Source organism: Erythrolamprus reginae, chromosome 5 (assembly GCF_031021105.1).
Source record: "Erythrolamprus reginae isolate rEryReg1 chromosome 5, rEryReg1.hap1, whole genome shotgun sequence".
Lineage (NCBI taxonomy): Eukaryota > Metazoa > Chordata > Lepidosauria > Squamata > Dipsadidae > Erythrolamprus > Erythrolamprus reginae.
Window position 1 is genome coordinate 102,280,708 of NC_091954.1, and position 19,171 is coordinate 102,299,878.

The 19,171-nt window shown below is 41.3% G+C and overlaps 1 protein-coding gene across 3 annotated transcripts in view; it reads left to right on the top strand.

Moving 5' to 3' along the window:
* The window catches only part of FNDC3B (fibronectin type III domain containing 3B), a 376,606-nt gene that overhangs the window by 306,561 nt on the left and 50,874 nt on the right, over positions 1-19,171 (top strand). For all 3 annotated transcript variants that reach the window (XM_070753641.1, XM_070753643.1, XM_070753642.1), the window contains exons 17-22: positions 281-399; positions 2,277-2,382; positions 4,395-4,570; positions 6,446-6,559; positions 9,235-9,384; positions 11,294-11,571. In XM_070753641.1, coding sequence (XP_070609742.1) covers positions 281-399; positions 2,277-2,382; positions 4,395-4,570; positions 6,446-6,559; positions 9,235-9,384; positions 11,294-11,571 — 943 coding nt within the window. The remainder of the gene's footprint in view (positions 1-280; positions 400-2,276; positions 2,383-4,394; positions 4,571-6,445; positions 6,560-9,234; positions 9,385-11,293; positions 11,572-19,171) is intronic.

The following is a 19,171-nucleotide window of genomic DNA, read 5'->3' on the forward strand; positions in this document are numbered from 1 at the left end:
GTGCAATGGACAAAAGCAATCAATCTATCAATCAATCAATCAATCAATCAATCAATCAATCAGGCAATTAAGCAAAACCCTACCTCTCTAATCCCTCTTTCAACTAATGAAAGGGCCTGATTGAATGGGAAAGACCCAATTGAAAAGATCATAGGCCAGTTTCTTCCCATAAAGGAGCTATTGCTGCAAGTCACTGCAAAGGTAGGGATGTAAATGAAATCTAGATAGGATCTTAACAGCAGTTCATCACTTGCCTGAGTGAATCCAATTAACCTTACAGCAAATCAATGGGAAGTTGCATATAGAGGACCTGCTACCGAATGTACGTGTGCATACTTGAAGCCAGGCACTTTGTACAAGCTCCGGGCATGCTGTATTAGCACTGGTGGACACAGTCAGGTAAGAGCTAAATGGACAGCAACGGGTACCATTTTCTTTCGGTCTATTTTTCCATTTTTTCCAACTTTTATAGAACTGATCTGGTAGGTTATTTTTTGCAAAGTAAGTGTTGTTGTTCATGAAGCTATCACTTTATATAGTTTTCTGTAAAGTTCTGAATGTAGTTTGCATAGTGTCACACCTCAAATGGTGGCGAGGTGTATATTTTTAGCTGCTATTTTATGCTGGGTTGTGTTTTGCAGGCAATTTTCGCTTAATGGCAATGATTGGGATGGAATTTCCATTGCTAAGCAACACGATCATAAGTCTCATCTGACTGTTGCTTAGCAATGGCGGTTCCAGCCATGATTTAAAGTTATATAAAAAGAGGAAGGCTAACCTGGTATAGTGGTTCCTCTACTTACGAACTTAATTTGTTCCGTGGCCAGGTTCTTAAGTAGAAAAGTTTGTAAGAAGAAGCAATTTTTCCCATAGCAATCAAATAATGTGTGAGATTGGGGAAACCACAGGGAGAGTGGAGGCCCTGTTTCCTCCCAGGAGATTCCTAGAGAGGCCCCATGGAGGCTTCTCCCTGCCTTTTCCGGCCCTGTTTCCTCCCAGGAGATTCCTAGAGAGGCCCCAAGGAGGCTTCTCCCTGCCTTTTCCGGCCCTGTTTCCTCCCAGGAGATTCCTAGAGAGGCCCCACAGAGGCTTCTCCCTGCTTTTTCCGGCCCTGTTTCCTCCCAGGAGATTCCTAGAGAGGCCCCACGGAGGCTTCTCCCTGCTTTTTCCGGCCCTGTTTCCTCCCAGGAGATTCCTAGAGAGGCCCCACAGAGGCTTCTCCCTGCCTTTTCCGGCCCTGTTTCCTCCCAGGAGATTCCTAGAGAGGCCCCACAGAGGCTTCTCCCTGCTTTTTCCGGCCCTGTTTCCTCCCAGGAGATTCCTAGAGAGGCCCCACGGAGGCTTCTCCCTGCTTTTTCCGGCCCTGTTTCCTCCCAGGAGATTCCTAGAGAGGCCCCACGGAGGCTTCTCCCTGCTTTTTCCGGCCCTGTTTCCTCCCAGGAGATTCCTAGAGAGGCCCCATGGAGGCTTCTCCCTGCTTTTTCCGGCCCTGTTTCCTCCCAGGAGATTCCTAGAGAGGCCCCATAGAGGCTTCTTCCTGCCTTTTCTGGATACAGTTTCGGAGGCTCGGGTTTGTAAGCAGAAAATAGTTTTTGAGAAGAGGCAAAAAAATATTGAACACCTGGTTCTTATCTAGAAAAGTTCATAAGTAGAGGCATTCTTAGGTAGAGGTACCACTGTACTAATTTGGTATTAATCACAGAAGTTTCCTCTTAAAACATTGTTATAATTTCAGAAGCCTGTTCCATAATTTGTTCCTTAAAATTCACTAACAAATTTCAGACTGAGTGTGTACTGTCTCGAATTCTGACCTTTATCAAACCATGTGCATTGTTTGATCTCTTAAAAACATGATACCCATTTGCTAGTGAGGTTGACTGAACAGTTAGATACTTTAGCTTCCCAAAGTACTGTGACTTTCCTGAAGCATATTTTATTTCTGATGTGCATTTTCATGTTTTCATTCTTTCTGGAGTGTCAAATCCAAACACTTGTTTCTCCATGGGGAAGGCAAAATTGCATAGAGTTCCGTGTTCGCACAACATACTGAACAACAAGTTATCCAACTCCATTTTCGCATAATGAATGGTGCGAAGTTGCCCTTTGTGGCTCGTTTACGATTTAGGGAAATTTGGATGAACCAAGATTAAATTAACCATGAGTAAAGCCTATAAGATGCCTACAGCTGAAGTAAAGTAGACTATAATGATTGTGACTATAAATGAATTTGGACTAGAGCTAGATAGCTTTATATCTTACTTTTTTTTTTCTCCTAGTGTTCTGAAAGTTTACTTGTTCGTACGCTAAGCATTGCTCCAGACCAATGTCAACCACCCAGAGTGCTTGGAAAACCAAAGCATAAAGAAATACAGTTGCAGTGGGGTAAGTTGTTAGCATTTGAAATTCATTTCTTTCTTCAATGGGGTATCCTCCCCTCCATATGACTTCAGGGTCCCACGTCAAACTGCAGATCATGTTGTGACCAGCTGCAAGCTGAGGTCATATCACTGGTCCTGTATCTGATTTTTTAAAAATAAACAGTGCTGTGCTTCAGTGGTTAGATGGCCTAGATATTGGTATTTGAACATAGATCTTTTTAACATTTATATTTTATTGTAAGTAATAGGACCAGATTATATACGGGACCACCTCCTGCCACATGAGTGCGAGCAACCAGTTAGATCCCACAGAGTCGGCCTTCTCCAAGTCCCGTCAACTAGACAATGTCACTTGGCGGGACCTAGGGGAAGAGCCTTCTCTGTGGGGGGCCCGGCCCTCTGGAATCAGCTTTCCCCGGAGATTTGCACTGCCCCCACCCTCCTCACCTTCCGTAAGAGTCTCAAAACTCATCTATACCGCCAGGCTTGGGGCCATTAGACCCTAGCCCCCTGGTCAACAAATGTAATGTATGATTGTTGTGTGACTGGCAATGATTGATTTTAATGCCACTGGGGTTTTAGATTAACTAGTTTTAAATTAATTGGATTATTCATTCATTCATTCATTTATTAGATTTGTATGCCGCCCTTCTCCGTAGACTCGGGGCGGCTCACAACAGCACTAGAACAATTCATAATAAATCTAATAATTTAAAATCATTTTAAAAAACCCATTATTAATCAGACATATATACAAACATACCATACATAAATTGTATAGGCCCGGGGGAGATATCTCAATTCCCCTATGCCTGGCGGCAAAGGTGGGTTTTAAGGAGTTTACGGAAGGCAAGGAGGTTGGGGGCAGTTCTAAGCTCCAGGGGGAGCTGGTTCCAGAGAGTCGGGGCCACCACAGAGAAGGCTCTTCCCCTGGGACCCGGAGAAAGCCAACTCTGTGGGACCTAATCGTTCGCTGGGATTCGTGCGGCAGAAGGAGTCTGCGGAGAGGGGCGGCATACAAACCTAATAAATAAAATAAATTGTTTTTTATATGTTGTAAGCCGCCCCGAGTCCTCTGAGAGAGGCAGCATATAAATCCAATCAGTCAGTAAATAAACAAATTATGTTTTACCAATCTAACTGAAATGTTAATATATATTGCTAGTTTGTGTACACTATGCCATATGCTGAATAAATAAATCTTTCTTCAAAATTTATGTATGAAAATCCAGGATGTAGCTGTCCTAGGTAAAGCTACCTTTTGCAGTTGACTGATAGTAGATTTAGATTTAATTGGATTTGTATGCTGCCCCTCTCTGGGGACTTGGGGCGGCTCACAGCATGTGCAGAAAAAAAACAGAACAATAATAACAATCCAATTAATACATTAAAAACAATCTTTAAAACTCTAATTAAAAAACTATTAATATCATTCATTCAACAGTCAAACTAAAGCATTCATTGGTCAGGGGGGGAAGATCTAAGGAACCCCAGGCCTGGTGGCAAAGATGAGTTTTTAAACTCTTTCGGAAGGTGAGGAGGGTGGGGGCAGTACGAATCTCCGGGGGGAGCTGATTCCAGAGGGCTGGGGCCCCCACAGAGAAGGCTCTTCCCCTAGGTCCCGCCAACCGGCATTGTTTGGTCGACGGGATCCTAAGGAGACCAACTCTGTGGGACCTCACGGTCGCTGGGATTCATATGGCAGAAGGCGGTCTCGGAGATATTATTGTTGTTGTTGTTGTTGTTATTGTCTGGTCCTAGTAATTTTATCAGTGCCAAAGGTAACAGAACAACGGAGTTGGAAGGGACATTGGTGGTCTTCTAGTCTAACCCCCTACTCAAGCAGAAAACCCTATACCAGCTCAGATAAATTCCTGTCCAATCTCTTCTTTAAAAACTTCTAATGTTGGAGCTCCCTCATTTGAAAAAACAGATAGTTAAAAGGAAGTCATTTTGGCTAAGTGGTAGTACCGGCTTCATTGCAAATATATTAATTGTCTCAACATCTCTTTCCAGATGCTCCCCCTGTATCAGAAAGTAGCAGTCATATCTCAGCGTACAGCATAGAAATGACTGGACCAGAAGACGTGGTCTCGGAGGTCTATCATGGCCCAGACCTTGAATGTACTGTCACCAATCTTCTGCCTGGAACAACGTATCAGTTCAGAGTGAGAGCTTTGAATGATGGAGGGGTAAGAAAGGCCACACCAAAATATTGCATGTAAAAGCTAAACAATATTTGAAGAGGGTCCTTTGTGAACCCTTCTCCTAAAAAAACGTTTGGCTTCTCCAGTCTTGCATAATTGACATCCAGTGCAGGGCTGGGTTCTAGCTTACTTTGTTGCTGGTTCACTTCCTCCTGCGTCATGTGGCTTCACGCACATTGCATGCTGCATGCGTGAGCGTGCATGTGCAGTGCTGAAAATTCACCCAAAAATCCCCAAAAGGCAAAAAAAAAAAAAAAGATGGTGGCACATACACAGTGCCAGGACTCAGTTTCTGCACTGCAGAAGAAAAAAAAACACCTAACCCTACCCCCCCCCCCAAAAAAAATCCCCCAAAATAAACAGAAACATAGAAGATTGACGGCAGAAAAAGAACTCACGGTCCATCTAGTCTGCCCTTATACTATTTCCTGTAGTTAGGATGGATATATGTTTCTTAGGATGGATATATTTTTATCCCAGGCATGTTTGAATTCAGTTACTCTGGATTTACCAACGTCTGCTGTAAGTTTGCTCCAAGCATCTACTACTTTTAAGTAAAATAATATTTTCTCACGTTGCTTCTGATCTTTCCCCCAACTAACCTCAGACTGTGCCCCCTTGTTCTTGTGTTCACTTTCCTATGAAAAACATTTCCCTCCTGAACCTTATTTAACCCTTTAATATATTTAAATGTTTCGATCATGCCCCCCCTTTCCCTTGTGCCCTCCAGACTATACAGATTGAGTTCATGAAGTCTTTCCTGATAAGTTTTATGCTTAAGACCTTCCACCATTTTTGTAGCCCGTTTTTGGAACCGTTCAATTTTGTCAATATCTTTTTGTAGGTGAGGTCTCCAGAACCGAACACAGTATTCCAAATGTGGTCTAAAAAAAGTTTCCAAATAAAACTAAAAAAAAGATGGTGGCATCCACAGACTAACACCAACCACTCTGTGACATCACCAACGGTTTGCTACCAGTTCAGGCGAACTGGGGCGAACTGAGAAGAACCCAATTCTGATAATTGCCTGCAATTATAAATGGGGCCATCACAAATGCTGGCAATCATCCTATCTATGGAGGAATGTACTCTCCAGAAACAATTCAATTTGTTGAATATCCACTGAGAGAGTAATGGAACACCTTCCGTTTTAATGAAAAACTAGCCCAGTGATGAAATGTGGAAATAGAAGAGGGGAGATTTGTGTGTCTGAAAGTGTAGAATTACACTGCTGTTTATTAAGAAAGTGTTCGGGAACAGACCACATTCACTGCTCTGTATTAATTTTGGGGGTGGTTTCTACCCAGGACTTTATCCCTAATCAAGAATCAAAGAAATACATATTTATTTATAATGCATCCATTGTATAGACTTTTTGGTTGATGGACCACAAATCACGGTCCATCTGAAGAACGTCAAGGTGGGGAAGAACATATTATTATCCTGTAATCAGTGAAGGACTTCCATCTTCAGTGCTACTGGTGCGCTCTCCAAAGCTGTTGCAGGCACGCACATGTCCGGCAGGCGCATAAGCGCCCATTGCCATGAGATTTGGCTTCTGCGCATGCACAGCAAGTAAAATCTCATGTGAGGATATGTGCAAGACTGAGATTTTGGATATTTTCACCAATATTTTTGCTTCTGCGCATGCAAGGGCATCTTCATGTGAGATTTCGCTTGCTGTGCATACGCAGAAGCCAAATCTCATGGGGGGGGGCGTGCAATTGTGCCCGCATCCCGAAAACCACCACCGGAACATAGCACCTTACCGTTCCAGTAACAGGCCATTAGTGGCTGTTAATCTCCTAAACCCTTTTGCTATATGAAATGTGTGCATGAGTTTCCCTGTTTTTCTTTTAGTATGGGACTTACTCTGAAGCTGCAGAAATTACCACGGTGGCTGGACCCCCAGGGCAGTGTAAAGCACCTTGCCTTACCTTCCTTTCAGATTCAAGTGTACGTGTGAGCTGGGAGGTAAGAGAAAATGGTTCTTTGGACTTCTGCAAATCCTCCTTTCAAATTAGCTGTGATTAGGGCTCCCTACAGAGAGAGGAGAGCAGAATAGAACAGAATGGAATAGAATAGAATAGAATAGAATAGAATAGAATAGAATATTTATTTATTTATTTTGATTTAATTTGACTTGACTTGACTTGACTTGACTTGACTTGTTGACTTGACTTGACTTGACTTGATTTGATTTGATTTGTATACCACCCCTCTCCGTGGACTCGGGGCGGCTCACAACAAACAAGGAATACACAATAAAACAATTTGATCCAATTGATAATGATTAAAAAACCTTAAAACATCCTAAAAATTAAAATATTCAGTTAACATTCACTCAATCAATAATTTATTCTAAACACATTCGTTGGTCAGGGGGGGAAAGATCTAATGACCCCAGGCCTGGCTGCAAAGAGGGTGGGGGCGGTGTGAATCTCTGGGGGAAGCTGGTTCCAGAGGGCCGGGGCTCCCACAGAGAAGGCCCTTCCCCTACGCCCTGCCAGCCGACATTGTGTAGTTGACGGGACCCTGAGAAGGCCAACTCTGTGGGACCTCACCAGGCGCTGGGATTAGAATAGAATAGAACAGAATAGAATAGAATAGGAATAGAAAATAAGAAGAATAAGAATAAGAATAGAATTTTATTGTAACTTTAAATGTACACTAATCAGCATACATTGAAATGTAATTTCGTTGCATTCAGCTCTCAAAGGATAAAATATACACATGTATATATGACACACAGAGACATCACAGACTAGTTCAAATGTATATATATATACATGGCATGGGGAGAGGAGAATTCTGTAAATGTATAAGAAGGATGGCATAAGCAGAATAGAATAGAATTCTTTATTGGGTAAGTGTGATAGGATACAAAGGAATTTGTCTTGGTGCATATACTCTCAATGTACATAAAAGCAAAAGATACATTTGTCAAGAATTATGTGGTACAACACTTAATGACAGTCAAAGGGGTCAAATAAGCAATGAAGAAACAATCAATATTAATAAAAAATCTTAAGGATACAAGCAACAAATTACAACACTTAATGCATTATTGGCGATGTTGTCCAAGTGGGCTTGGCACTTAGTTCGTTAGACATGCGTACTCCAAGGTTCTTGACCGAGTGAGGGTCATCTACAAGATCGTATCCACTCAGTTTGTATTGTAGAAAGACTTTTCCTGCATCCTTATGAAACATCAGCCGCATTTTTTTCAGGTATTAGTAAAATCAAGATGAATTACTTGAATGTCATTGTCTAAAGTGCAGCACTTGCTTAAAAGCTCTTCAGTCTGCCAAAATACATTCGGGTTCTAACATTCGCTTCAGCTGAAAATTGCAGGTAGATCATTCTGAGCATTTCCTGTTTGTGAAGGCATACACGGTTGGGCAGGGAAGCTTTTAAGAAGATGGCAAGCAACATCTAGGGGCTGGTTGGTGAGATTCTAATATTGTTGCATTTTCAGAATGAGTAGAAAAAAGGCACCATTTTGGAAAATGGAAATGGATTGGCATCAGTCTTTTAATGATGATAATCCACATTCATTAGCTATTTTTTGTTCACGTGGGCCTGCTGAAAGTTTAGTATATATCTGTAGAATTCAAGAGAAAAGTTTTGCCCTCAAAGAGCCTTTGGATGTTTTCTAATCCATCATTTGAGACACTTTGCATTGAAGAGGCCCTTTATTATATGGCTTTATGCAAATATTTCTGTACCCTCAAACCAAATGTTCCGTTCTGCTGAGCTCTTCCTCCAATACTACCAAGGCACAGAAGTTCACAAACAGCAAATGAAAAGAATGCTGAAAGATGGGAAGAAAAGCAGACAATTGAACAGATGAGCTCTCTCATCCCCTAAGGGATGGGATGGGATGGGATAGAATAAGGAATGGAATGGAACGGAATAGAACTTTATCGTCACTTTAAATGTACACTAATCAGCATACAGTAGCATGAAATTTTGTTGCATTTAGCTCTCGAAGGATGATAGCCATTATACATACACCCACATATACACACGTACTGTATATGACACAGAGAAATATCACAGTCTAGGTCTAATGTACAACATATACATGGCGGAGGGGGGAAAATAATTCTGCAAATTTACAAGACCAAAGTTATTCATGTTGTAGTTTTGTAAGACTTTTAGCCTGAAATGAAGCTCAGATTCATTAAATATGGGTCATAAGTGCCTTGTGTGTTTGATTGATTTATTGGATTTATATGCCTCAATCATGACTTCAAACATTTGGCCATAAGTCAAGGACTAGCTTTAAGAGTAGATTTCTGTAATGCATACTTAACTGTTCCATTCCCTAAGAAATATAGCCGATAAACTCTGTATTTCCTTTTATCACCTCTGCTTAAATTGGTGCCATCAAAATATCCCAGTTGCAATATATCTTTACGAAAGGCTCCTCTCAACCAATCCGGGACATTTTCCTATTGAGTTACAATTCAATAAATTGACCACAGTTACTTAGGCTTCTGCTTCTCCTACTGAATTTCTTCTGAGATTTCTTCTCTTGACAGTTGACCTCTGCATTAAAGAGGAAACTTGACAGTCTATGTGACTCAGATAGAGATTGCTCTCTTGGGGCCCAAATATGACACAAACTGCTGTTTATTTCCCAGAGTCCTGAGAATTTTGGCGCTGATATCTCAGAATACAGACTGGAGTGGGGAGAAGACAAAGAGAATTTAGACCTGGTGTATACTGGCACAGCCAACTCCTTTGAAATCCACCAACTCTCAGCCGCAGCACATTATTTCTGCAGACTACAGGTAAGTCAAGGCAGTTTACATAGGATTAGATATAAATCAAGATGAGGATATATAAAAATATTTGAAAAATAATTGATTATGACTTGGAATGAAATACGATCATAATATTATGATCATTATTAATTGAAGGTTTAAAATAATGGTTTGGTTAATTTTTATATTGTTATAATATTGTGATAATAATAGAGGGGGTTTTTTCTTTGATTATTTTGCTTTCTTTTCTCTTTTTTTCTTTTTTCTTTCCCTTCCTTTTCTGAATTAAAATTTTCCTTTTTTTATTGTTTGTAATTGATAAAAGTCTTTTTTCTTGTAAAGGTTTTGGAGAATACATAAGTAGGCACTATGGCATATCTGAAGTGCTAAAGGAGAAAGATATTAATTCAATAAGTTTTAAAGGAAATTACGTTTGAATTCAATTAGAAGAAAATTAGATATCTAGATGACAAAATTGGAGGTCAAGATTGGGGGGATTAGATTGACACCGGAAGTAATTAATTAGGAACTAATATTTTTTTTAGGAGATTAATTATAAATAATGTATTAACTCAATACTGTTTTTACTACTTCTTTGTGGCAATCCCTGAGATATTGGAACACTGCTATCATGTCTCCCCTGGTCCTTCTTTTCATTAAACTAGCCATGCCCAGTTCCTGCAACTGTTCTTCATATGTTTTAGCCTCTAGACCCCTAATCATTTTTGTCGCTCTTCTCTGCACCTTTTCTAGAGTCTGAACATGCTTTTTGCATCGTGGCGACCAAAACTGAATGTAGTATTCCAAGTGTGGCCTTACCAAGGCCTTATAAAGTGGCATTAACACTTCATGTGATCTTGATTCTATCCTTCTGTTAATGCAGCCTAGAACTGTGTTGGCTTTATTGGCAGCTGCTGCACACTGCTGGCTCATATTTAAATGTTTGTCCACTATACAGTAATACCTCATGATACGAACTTAATTGGTGCAAGGAGGAGGTTCGTATGACGAAAGGTTCGTAAGACGAAACATTGTTTCCCATAGGAAACAATGTAAAGTCAATTAATCCGTGCAACCAAAAAAACCCCCGCAAAAAAATGGCTTTCGGCAACTGCTGGGAAGCCGCGCGGCTGTTTTAAAAGGTGACAGCCGGCCTGGGGGGCTTCCCAGCACCCCCCCGAACCCCAAACCCAGGTTCGGGGGGGTGCTGGGAAGCCCCCCAGGCCGGCTGCGACCTTTTAAAACAGCCGCGCCGCTTCCCAGCTGTCTCCTGAAGCCGAACGCCAAAGCCGAACTTCCGCGTTCGGCTTCGGGAGACAGCTGGGAAGCGGCACGGCTGTTTTAAAAGGTCGCAGCCGGCCTGGGGGGCTTCCCAGCAACCTCCCGAACCGAACCCGGGGTTCAGAAAAATTTTGCCTCTTCTTAGGAACTTTGTTCGAGTTACGAACCGGTGTTCGGGAGGCTTCTGGGAAGCCCCGCTGCCCGGCTGTCACCTTTTAAAACAGCCACGCGGCTTCCCAGCAGTCTCCGAACGCCGGTTCGTAATTCAAATAAAGTTCGTAAGAAGAGGCAAAAATTTTCTGAACCCCGGGTTCGTATCACGAGTTGTTCGTAAGACGAGGGGTTCGTATCTTGAGGTACCACTGTACCAGTGTTTCCCAACCTTGGCAACTTGAAGATATCTGGACTTCAACTCCCAGAATTCCCCAGCGAGCATTCGCTGGCTGGGGAATTCTGGGAGTTGAAGTCCAGATATCTTCAAGTTGCCAAGGTTGGGAAACACTGCACTATACGCTGCTCATACAGCTAGGTTGCGAATAGGCTGCAGCCTGGGAGAGGTTGGGGGCCCTTGATCTAGATCTTTGTCTCTCTATAGCTCTGACTTTACGCAGCTAATTTGTGGAATAATGAAATACAACCTCTGTTTGTTTTCCAGGCAATAAACCAGGCAGGCGCGGGATCATACAGTGACCTGGTATCCTGCAGAGCCCCGGCGTCTGTTCCTGAGGCTGTGACCACCCTCTACGTATCAGAGGATGAGCACCTGGATGCCTGCCCTATGCCTGTTGTCTGCCTCGTATTAAACTGGGAGGAACCGTGCAATAATGGATCTGAGATTGTATCTTACAATATTGAACTGGGAGATAGTATTATATCAATTGGTAAACTCACAACATACGTCATTGAGGACCTGCCTCCAGAAACCACATTCAGGTAAGTGTTGCTGCAAAGATACAGATACACAGAGTTGGAAGGGACCTTGTAGGTAGGTCATCAACCTTCTGCCTAAGCAGACCCTACACCAGTGATGGCAAACCTATGCACATGTTACTCCAACACTCCGCAGTCTGCATTGGTTGCCAATCAGTTTCCGGTCACAATTCAAAGTGTTGGTTATGACCTATAAGGCCCTTCATGGCACCGGACCAGGTTATCTACGAGACTGCCTTCTGCCGCACAAATCCCAGCGACCGGTTAGGTCCCACAGAGTTGGTCTCCTCCGGGTCCCGTCAACTAAACAATGTCGTTTGGTGGGACCCAGAGGAAGAGCCTTCTCTGTGGCGGCTCCGACCCTCTGGAGTCAGCTCCCTCCAGAGATTAGAACTGCCCCCACCCTCCTTGCCTCTGTCGTCAAGCGTGGGGGAACTGAAACATCTCCCCCTGCCTATGTAATTTTTTCTTGTGTATGATATGACTGTATGTATGTTTTTTATATATTGGGGTTTCTTGTTTTTTAGATTTTTTAAAATGTATTATTGTTATTTTGGATTCTAACTATTAGATTTGTCATTGTATATTGAACTGTGCAAATTCGGTTCGCCCAACACTAATATTGAGGGCATGCAAAGTGTTGCCCTATGTCAGCTCCAGTATGCATGCACGCGATGGCCAGCTGATTTGGGGGCTTCTTTTTGGCCATTTGCGCTCTCCCCAGGCTTCTGGAAAGCCTCCTGAAACCTGTGGATGGTGAAAAATGGCCCAATGGGCCAACCAGAAGTGTGGAGACTGTGGAGGTTGTGTCCATACATTGGGGCAACACAGGGGTTGTGGGCATATGTGGGGTGAGAGGGCATTGCATTAGGTAGTGAACACACGTGCACACACTATTGTGTGTGTGCACTCTTTGGCACACCATTTCTGATAGATGACAGTCCAGTGTCTTCTTGAAAGCTCTCACTGATGAAGCTCCCATCACTTCTGGAGGCAAGCTGTTCCACTGGTTGATTGTTCTCACTGTCAGAAAATTTCTTATCTCCAGGTTGAATCTCTCCTTGTTCGGTTTCCATCCATTATTCCTTGTCTGGCCTTCGGGTGCTTTGGAAAATAGTTTGACCCCCTCCTTTCTGTGGCAGCCCCTCAAATATTGGAACACTGTTTTCATGGTCCTTCTCTTTGCTAGACCAGCCAACCCCAGTTCCTGCAACTGTTCATCGTATGTTTTAGCCTCCAGTCCCCTAATCATCTTGGTTGTTCTTCTGTGCACTCCTTCTAGAATCCCAACATCTTTTTTATAGTGTGGTGACCAAAATTGGATGCACTATTCTAGGTGTGGTCTTACTAAGGCTTTATAGTATTGATCTTGATTGTATCCCTCTGTTAATGCAATTTAGGACTTCATTGGCTTTATCGGCTGCAGCTACACACTGTTGGCTTATATTCAATTGGTTGTTCTAAATTGGTTGTACTAAAATTGAAGGGGTAGGGTAGGTTGGCCAAGCTCCAGGAGCTAATTCCAAACAAAAACCCCTAGAAAACAAGTGAAATAATGAGGTATAGAGTGATGGCAAGGAAGACAAATTCAAGAACCAAATATGGAGCCACATATCTCCGGGACCACCTTCTGCCACACGAATCCCAGCAACTGGTTAGGTCCCACAGAGTTGGCCTTCTCTGGGTCCCGTTGACTAAACAATGTCATCTAGTGGGACCCAGGGGAAGAGCCTTCTCTGTGATGGCCCCGACGCTCTGGAATCAACTCCCCCCAGAGATTAGGATTGCCCCCACCCTCCTTGCCTTTCGCAAACTCCTTAAAACCCACCTCTGCCGTCAGGCATGGGGAAATTGATTCCCCTAGACTGTTTCCGTTTTATGTATGGTTTGTCTGAGATTTATGACTGTTTTTATATTAAGGGGTTTTAAATTGTTTTTAACTATTGGATTTGTATTGTTTTGTTGTTGTGAGCTGCTCCAAATCTTCGGAGAGGGGTGGCATACAAATCTAATTAATAATAATAATAATAATAATAATAATAATAATAGGAAGCATACCCAAGAGTCAGATATAAAGACCTCAAGAACATTAACTTCAGCAAAAATCCAATTTTTTTCTTTTTCAAATCTTTATAGAATATAACCAAAAGCAAAAAGATGTTTGGAAGGCATATTTCAGATCTTTCTGAAGTCCTTGGAGTCCACGTGTCTTTTCTTAGAAACCATGATAAGATAACCTGAAAATTTATCTAGGGGTAGTATACAACTTTTGATATGAACTCTCACATTAAGAAGATAAAACTGTTATCCACTTTGCAAATCCAGGGGCAGTTTTATGCTTAGCTATCCAAATGTATAAATATTTCAGTATACGTATATTCTTGCGGTTCCTGCCTCTTGGTGATCAAGTCATGTGTAAAATCATAAATGTTTCATCTGAATGAGATAATTGTAACCACTGAGTTGGTTGTCATAAGTGATAAGGAGGAAGTTACATCCATCACAGAATCTAGAGACGAGAGTCTGCATTATCACAAGATACCACAAGAATGTATCTTGGTTTTGATTCATAGCCATGTTTTTTTCCTTGCTTTGACCATAATGGCCATATGCAACGATCTGCAAAGGTTTTAGAAAGTTGCAATGAGAAATATTTTAGACAATACTGGTTAAAATCATCCTATCTTAAATGCTATCTTGTCAGGTTTCAAAAACAATTCTTTTAATCCACCGCAACTTTTTTCTGTTTCTTCTTTCTATTCTCCTCTCCAAACCTTATAAGATACTGACTCTGTCCTTTACTGCTTTTCCTTTAATTTTGGGTGTGTATAGCGAAGCCTCTGCCCCTTTTCTTTCACTCGAGGTCTTCAAAGAAAGAAAAACAGGCATAGGAAAAGATCTCTGTTAAATTTCGAGAGTGTATGGGCTTTTTTTTAAGTATATGGTGCTAAATTTGCAATCCCTCCAACTTGTGGGTACCAACATTTGTGCCATTTGTATTTATATAAATAACTCAAAGCAATGAACATAGCCAATACTGCTTCCTCCTTGTATGACTGTAAATTGTTGCTTGCATCCTTAAGATTTTTATTAATATTGATTGTTTCTTCATTGCTTATTTGACCCCTATGACAATCATTGTTGTACCTCATGGTTCTTGACAAATGTATCTTTTCTTTTATGTACACTGAGAACATAGGCACCAAAGACAAATTCCTTGTGTGTCCAATCACACTTGGCCAATAAATAATTCTATACTATTCTATTCTACTCTTGTATTTTCCACACAACAACCCTTTGATCTGGGTTGAGCTGACAGAGAATGACTGGCCCAAAGCCATCCAGCCAGCTTTCATGCCGAAGGCGGGACTAGAACTCATAGTCTACAGATGATTGGCTCAGAATCATCCAGCTGGATTTCATGCCTAAAGCGGGACTAGAACTCATAGTCTACAGATGATTGGTCCAAGGTCATCCAATTGGCTTTCATAGAAACATAGAAACATAGAAGTTTGATGGCAGAAAAAGACCTCATGATCCGTCTAGTCTGCCCTTATACTATTTTCTGTATTTTATTTTAGGATGGTTATATGTTTATCCCAGGCATGTTTAAATTCAGTTACTGTGGATTTACCCACCACGTCTGCTGGAAGTTTGTTCCAAGGATCTACTACTCTTTCAGTAAAATAATATTTTCTCATGTTGCTTTTGATCTTTCCCCCAACTAACTTCAGATTGTGTCCCCTTGTTCTTGTGTTCACTTTCCTATTAAAAACACTTCCCTCCTGGACCTTATTTAATCCTTTGACATATTTAAATGTTTCGATCATGTCCCCCCTTTTCCTTCTGTCCTCCAGACTATACAGATTGAGTTCATAAAGTCTTTCCTGATACGTTTTATGCTTAAGACCTTCCACCATTCTTGTAGCCCGTCTTTGGACCCATTCAATTTTGTCAATATCTTTTTGTAGGTGAGGTCTCCAGAACTGAACACAGTATTCCAAATGTGGTCTCACCAGCGCTCTATATGGCGGGATCATAATCTCCCTCTTCCTGCTTGTTATACCTCTAGGTATGCAGCCAAGCATCCTACTTGCTTTCCCTACCGCCTAACTGCACTGTTCACCCATTTTGAGACTGTCAGAAATTACTACCCCTAAATCCTTTTCTTCTGAAGTTTTCATGCCTAAGATAGGACTAGATCCCATAGTCTACAGATGATTGGCCCAAACTAATCCAGCTGATTTGCATGCCTAAGGCGGGAGTAGAAATCCCAGTACTGTGCCTTGATCATTGGCCCAAAGTCATGCCTAAGGTAGGATTAGAATCACAGTACCCTGATTTCTAGACTGGTGCCTTAACCACTAGACTAGACCAAACTGGCTCTCGGAAGCAGCATTATTTATTTATTCATTCATTCATTCGATTTTTATGTCGCCCTTCTCCTTAGACTCAGGGCATCTTACAACATGTTAGCAATAGCACTTTTTTAACAGAGCTAGGCTATTGCCCCCACAATCCAGGCCCTCATTTTACCCACCTCGGAAGGATGGAAGGCTGAGTCAGCCTTGAGCCGGTGATGAGATTTGAACCACTGACCTTTAGATCTACAAGTCAGCTTCAGTGGCCTGCAGTACAGCACTCTACCTGCTGTGCCACCCCGCCTCATTACTCAGCAGAGACAGAAAAAACCCTCCTTCCCTATTCTTTCACATTTGAAAGATAGACTTCCAACAACAAGCTGTTTAGGTCTCAATCAGTGATGATCATCAACATGGGTGTTGCTTTCACATCTGGTGTAAATGTACTGTATATTGTGCATTTGCATGATGACCTCATCGCTTAATATTGTTCGCCTCCCTTTAGATGCTTTTAATCTTTTCATCCCTGGCTCCAACAGCTTCAGTCTATGCCCTGAGGAACAGTAGAATTCTGTTGCTTCTAGCATATGATTGATGCTGTATTGCTTAGGCTGCAGGAAGAAGAATAATTCTGCTAAGTAGAAATAACCATCTCACCCCATAGAATAAAGCTGTTGGTGCTTTCCATTCATATCCTTCCTTAATTACTTTTTTTCCCCTCTGTGTTTTGAACTAATAAAATGATTGATGATATCTGCAACCAAGGCTCATTTCTTACTTTGCATTATTAACCATTAAACTAATTAGAATATATGTTAGAAATAATAGAAAACAATTAAAAGTTTTCAAACTAGAATGATGGGCATAATCAGCAATATAATACAGTTGGTTTTTAAGTCCTGGGTAGTAATTATTAAATGTGCATATTAATCCTGTTAGTGAGCCTGTGGAGATAATTGAATTTATAATTTTTCCCCTTTGGATTTGGGAGAAATTTAATTTAGGAATTAATATAGATTAAGGATCAGATCACGAATATAACTCTAAAAATCTAAAATAACTCAAAGTCATTTTCTTTTCAGACAGCAATCATAATAGTATCTCAATTCAAATTATTGCTAATATCAGCAGAGAGCAAAAAAATGCATTATTCTTGTACTGTTGGTATTGTTAATTAAGCTCTAAGAAATTTTTCAGTTTGAATTAAATAAAAATCCAATAAGATGAGCTTGGGAACCTGGAAGTAATAATATTGAGAAATAATATTTTCCCAATAACACACATTAAGTGCGCTTGGGTATAAATATTTTTCTCTTTCATCCAATTCCATTGTTTTCCCGATGGAATCACAGGATCATCAAAATTAGAGCAGAAGCCAATAAGGCTGTATATTTTTCTGATCGAATAAATAGCATTATAGTTATTTGAAGAATCTCAAGAGATCTGCTAAGATCTTAGAAGAATATGTTAATAACATGGAGATCAGATACTGTATGATTCAAGAATCATAGAAGGTCCCTTTCAACTCTTCTTGTTCTCTTAAATCCACATGACCACTATTATTATTATTGTTTATTATTTATTGGATTTGTATGCCGCCCCTCTCCGCAGACTCGGGGCGGCTAACAACAACGATAAAAACAGCATGTACAATCCAATTAATAAAACAACTAAAAACCCTTATTATAAAAACCAAACATACACACAAACATACCATGCATAACTTGTAATGGCCTAGGGGGAAGGAATATCTTAACTCCCCCATGCCTGACGATAAAGGTGGGTCTTGAGTAATTTGCGAAAGACAAGGAGGGTGGGGGCCGTTCTAATCTCTGGGGGAAGTTGATTCCAGAGGGCCGGGGCTGCCACAGAGAAGGCTCTTCCCCTGGGGCCCGCCAAACGACATTGTTTGGTCGACAGGACCCGGAGAAGGCCAACTCTGTGGGACATTATCGACCACTGGGATTCGTGCGGTAGAAGGCGGTTCCAGATGTATTCTGGCCCAATGCCATGTAGGGCTTTAAAGGTCATTACCAACACTTTGAATTGTGACTGGAAACCGATTGGCAGCCAGTGCAGGCCACGGAGTGTTGCAGAAACGTGGGCGAATCTGGGGAGGCCCACGATGGCTCTCGCGGTCGCATTCTGCATGATCTGAAGTTTCTGAACACTTTTCAAAGGTAGCCCCATGTAGAGAGCGTTGCAGTAATCGAACCTCGAGGTGATGAGGGCATGAGTGACTGTGAGTAATTACTCCCTGTCCAAATAGGGCCGCAACCGGTGAACCAGGCAAACCTGGGCAAACGCCCTCCTCGCCACAGCCGAAAGATGATGTTCTAACCCTCTCTGAGGGGGTCAGTAGTTCCCCCCCCAGGGTAATGGACATACAGATGGAATTGTCCTTGGGAGGCAAGACCCACAGCCACTTTATCTTGTCTGGGTTGAGTCTGAGTTTGTTGATACCCATCCAGGCCCCAATAGCCTCCAGGCACCGGCACATCACTAGATGGCAGCAAGGAGTTAAGGGATTTTTTTAATACTGCCACTTAGTGATTCTTAAGATTTTGCAGCCTCAATAAAATTTATTTATTTATTTATTTATTTATTTATTTATTTATTTATTTATTTATTTATTTATTTTTGTTATTTAATTAGTTAGAGTTGGAAAGGACCTTGCAGGTCATGTAGTCCAGTGTTTCCCAACCTAACCTTCCTATCCTTATTTATGGATATGTCAGCTGTGGATAATCCAAGGGTAAAGTATTGGGGGTTTGGGGATGACACTATGGAGTCCGGCTTTGACAACTCGATTACTGAAGTCATATTTTTTACAGTCACATTTGGAGCAGTTAATATTAAGTTTAAATCTGATGTGTGCTCTTGTGGTGTTGTGGTTGAAGCTGTCCTAATGTTTCCCTCTTATTAGTACCCATCTCATGTATTTAAATAGTGTTATATCTATGTATGCTACCAATACGTACTTGAAAAACAAAATAAATAAATAAAATAAAATCTAAAGGCTCAATTTTCCCTTTTGACTCAATCAGAAAATCTGATGGGAAAAGGTTGAAAGTGTATCAGAGACGACTGTTCACTTCATCAGCCATAATATCTTCGAAGTGCAACATAAATGCTCAAGGCTTGGAGGAAGAAATAAAATAAATGCCATAAACTTATATGAATAATGCCACTCTTGTATTTAACTTGATAGCTATTTACTGTTTTTGAACTGATCTGTTCTA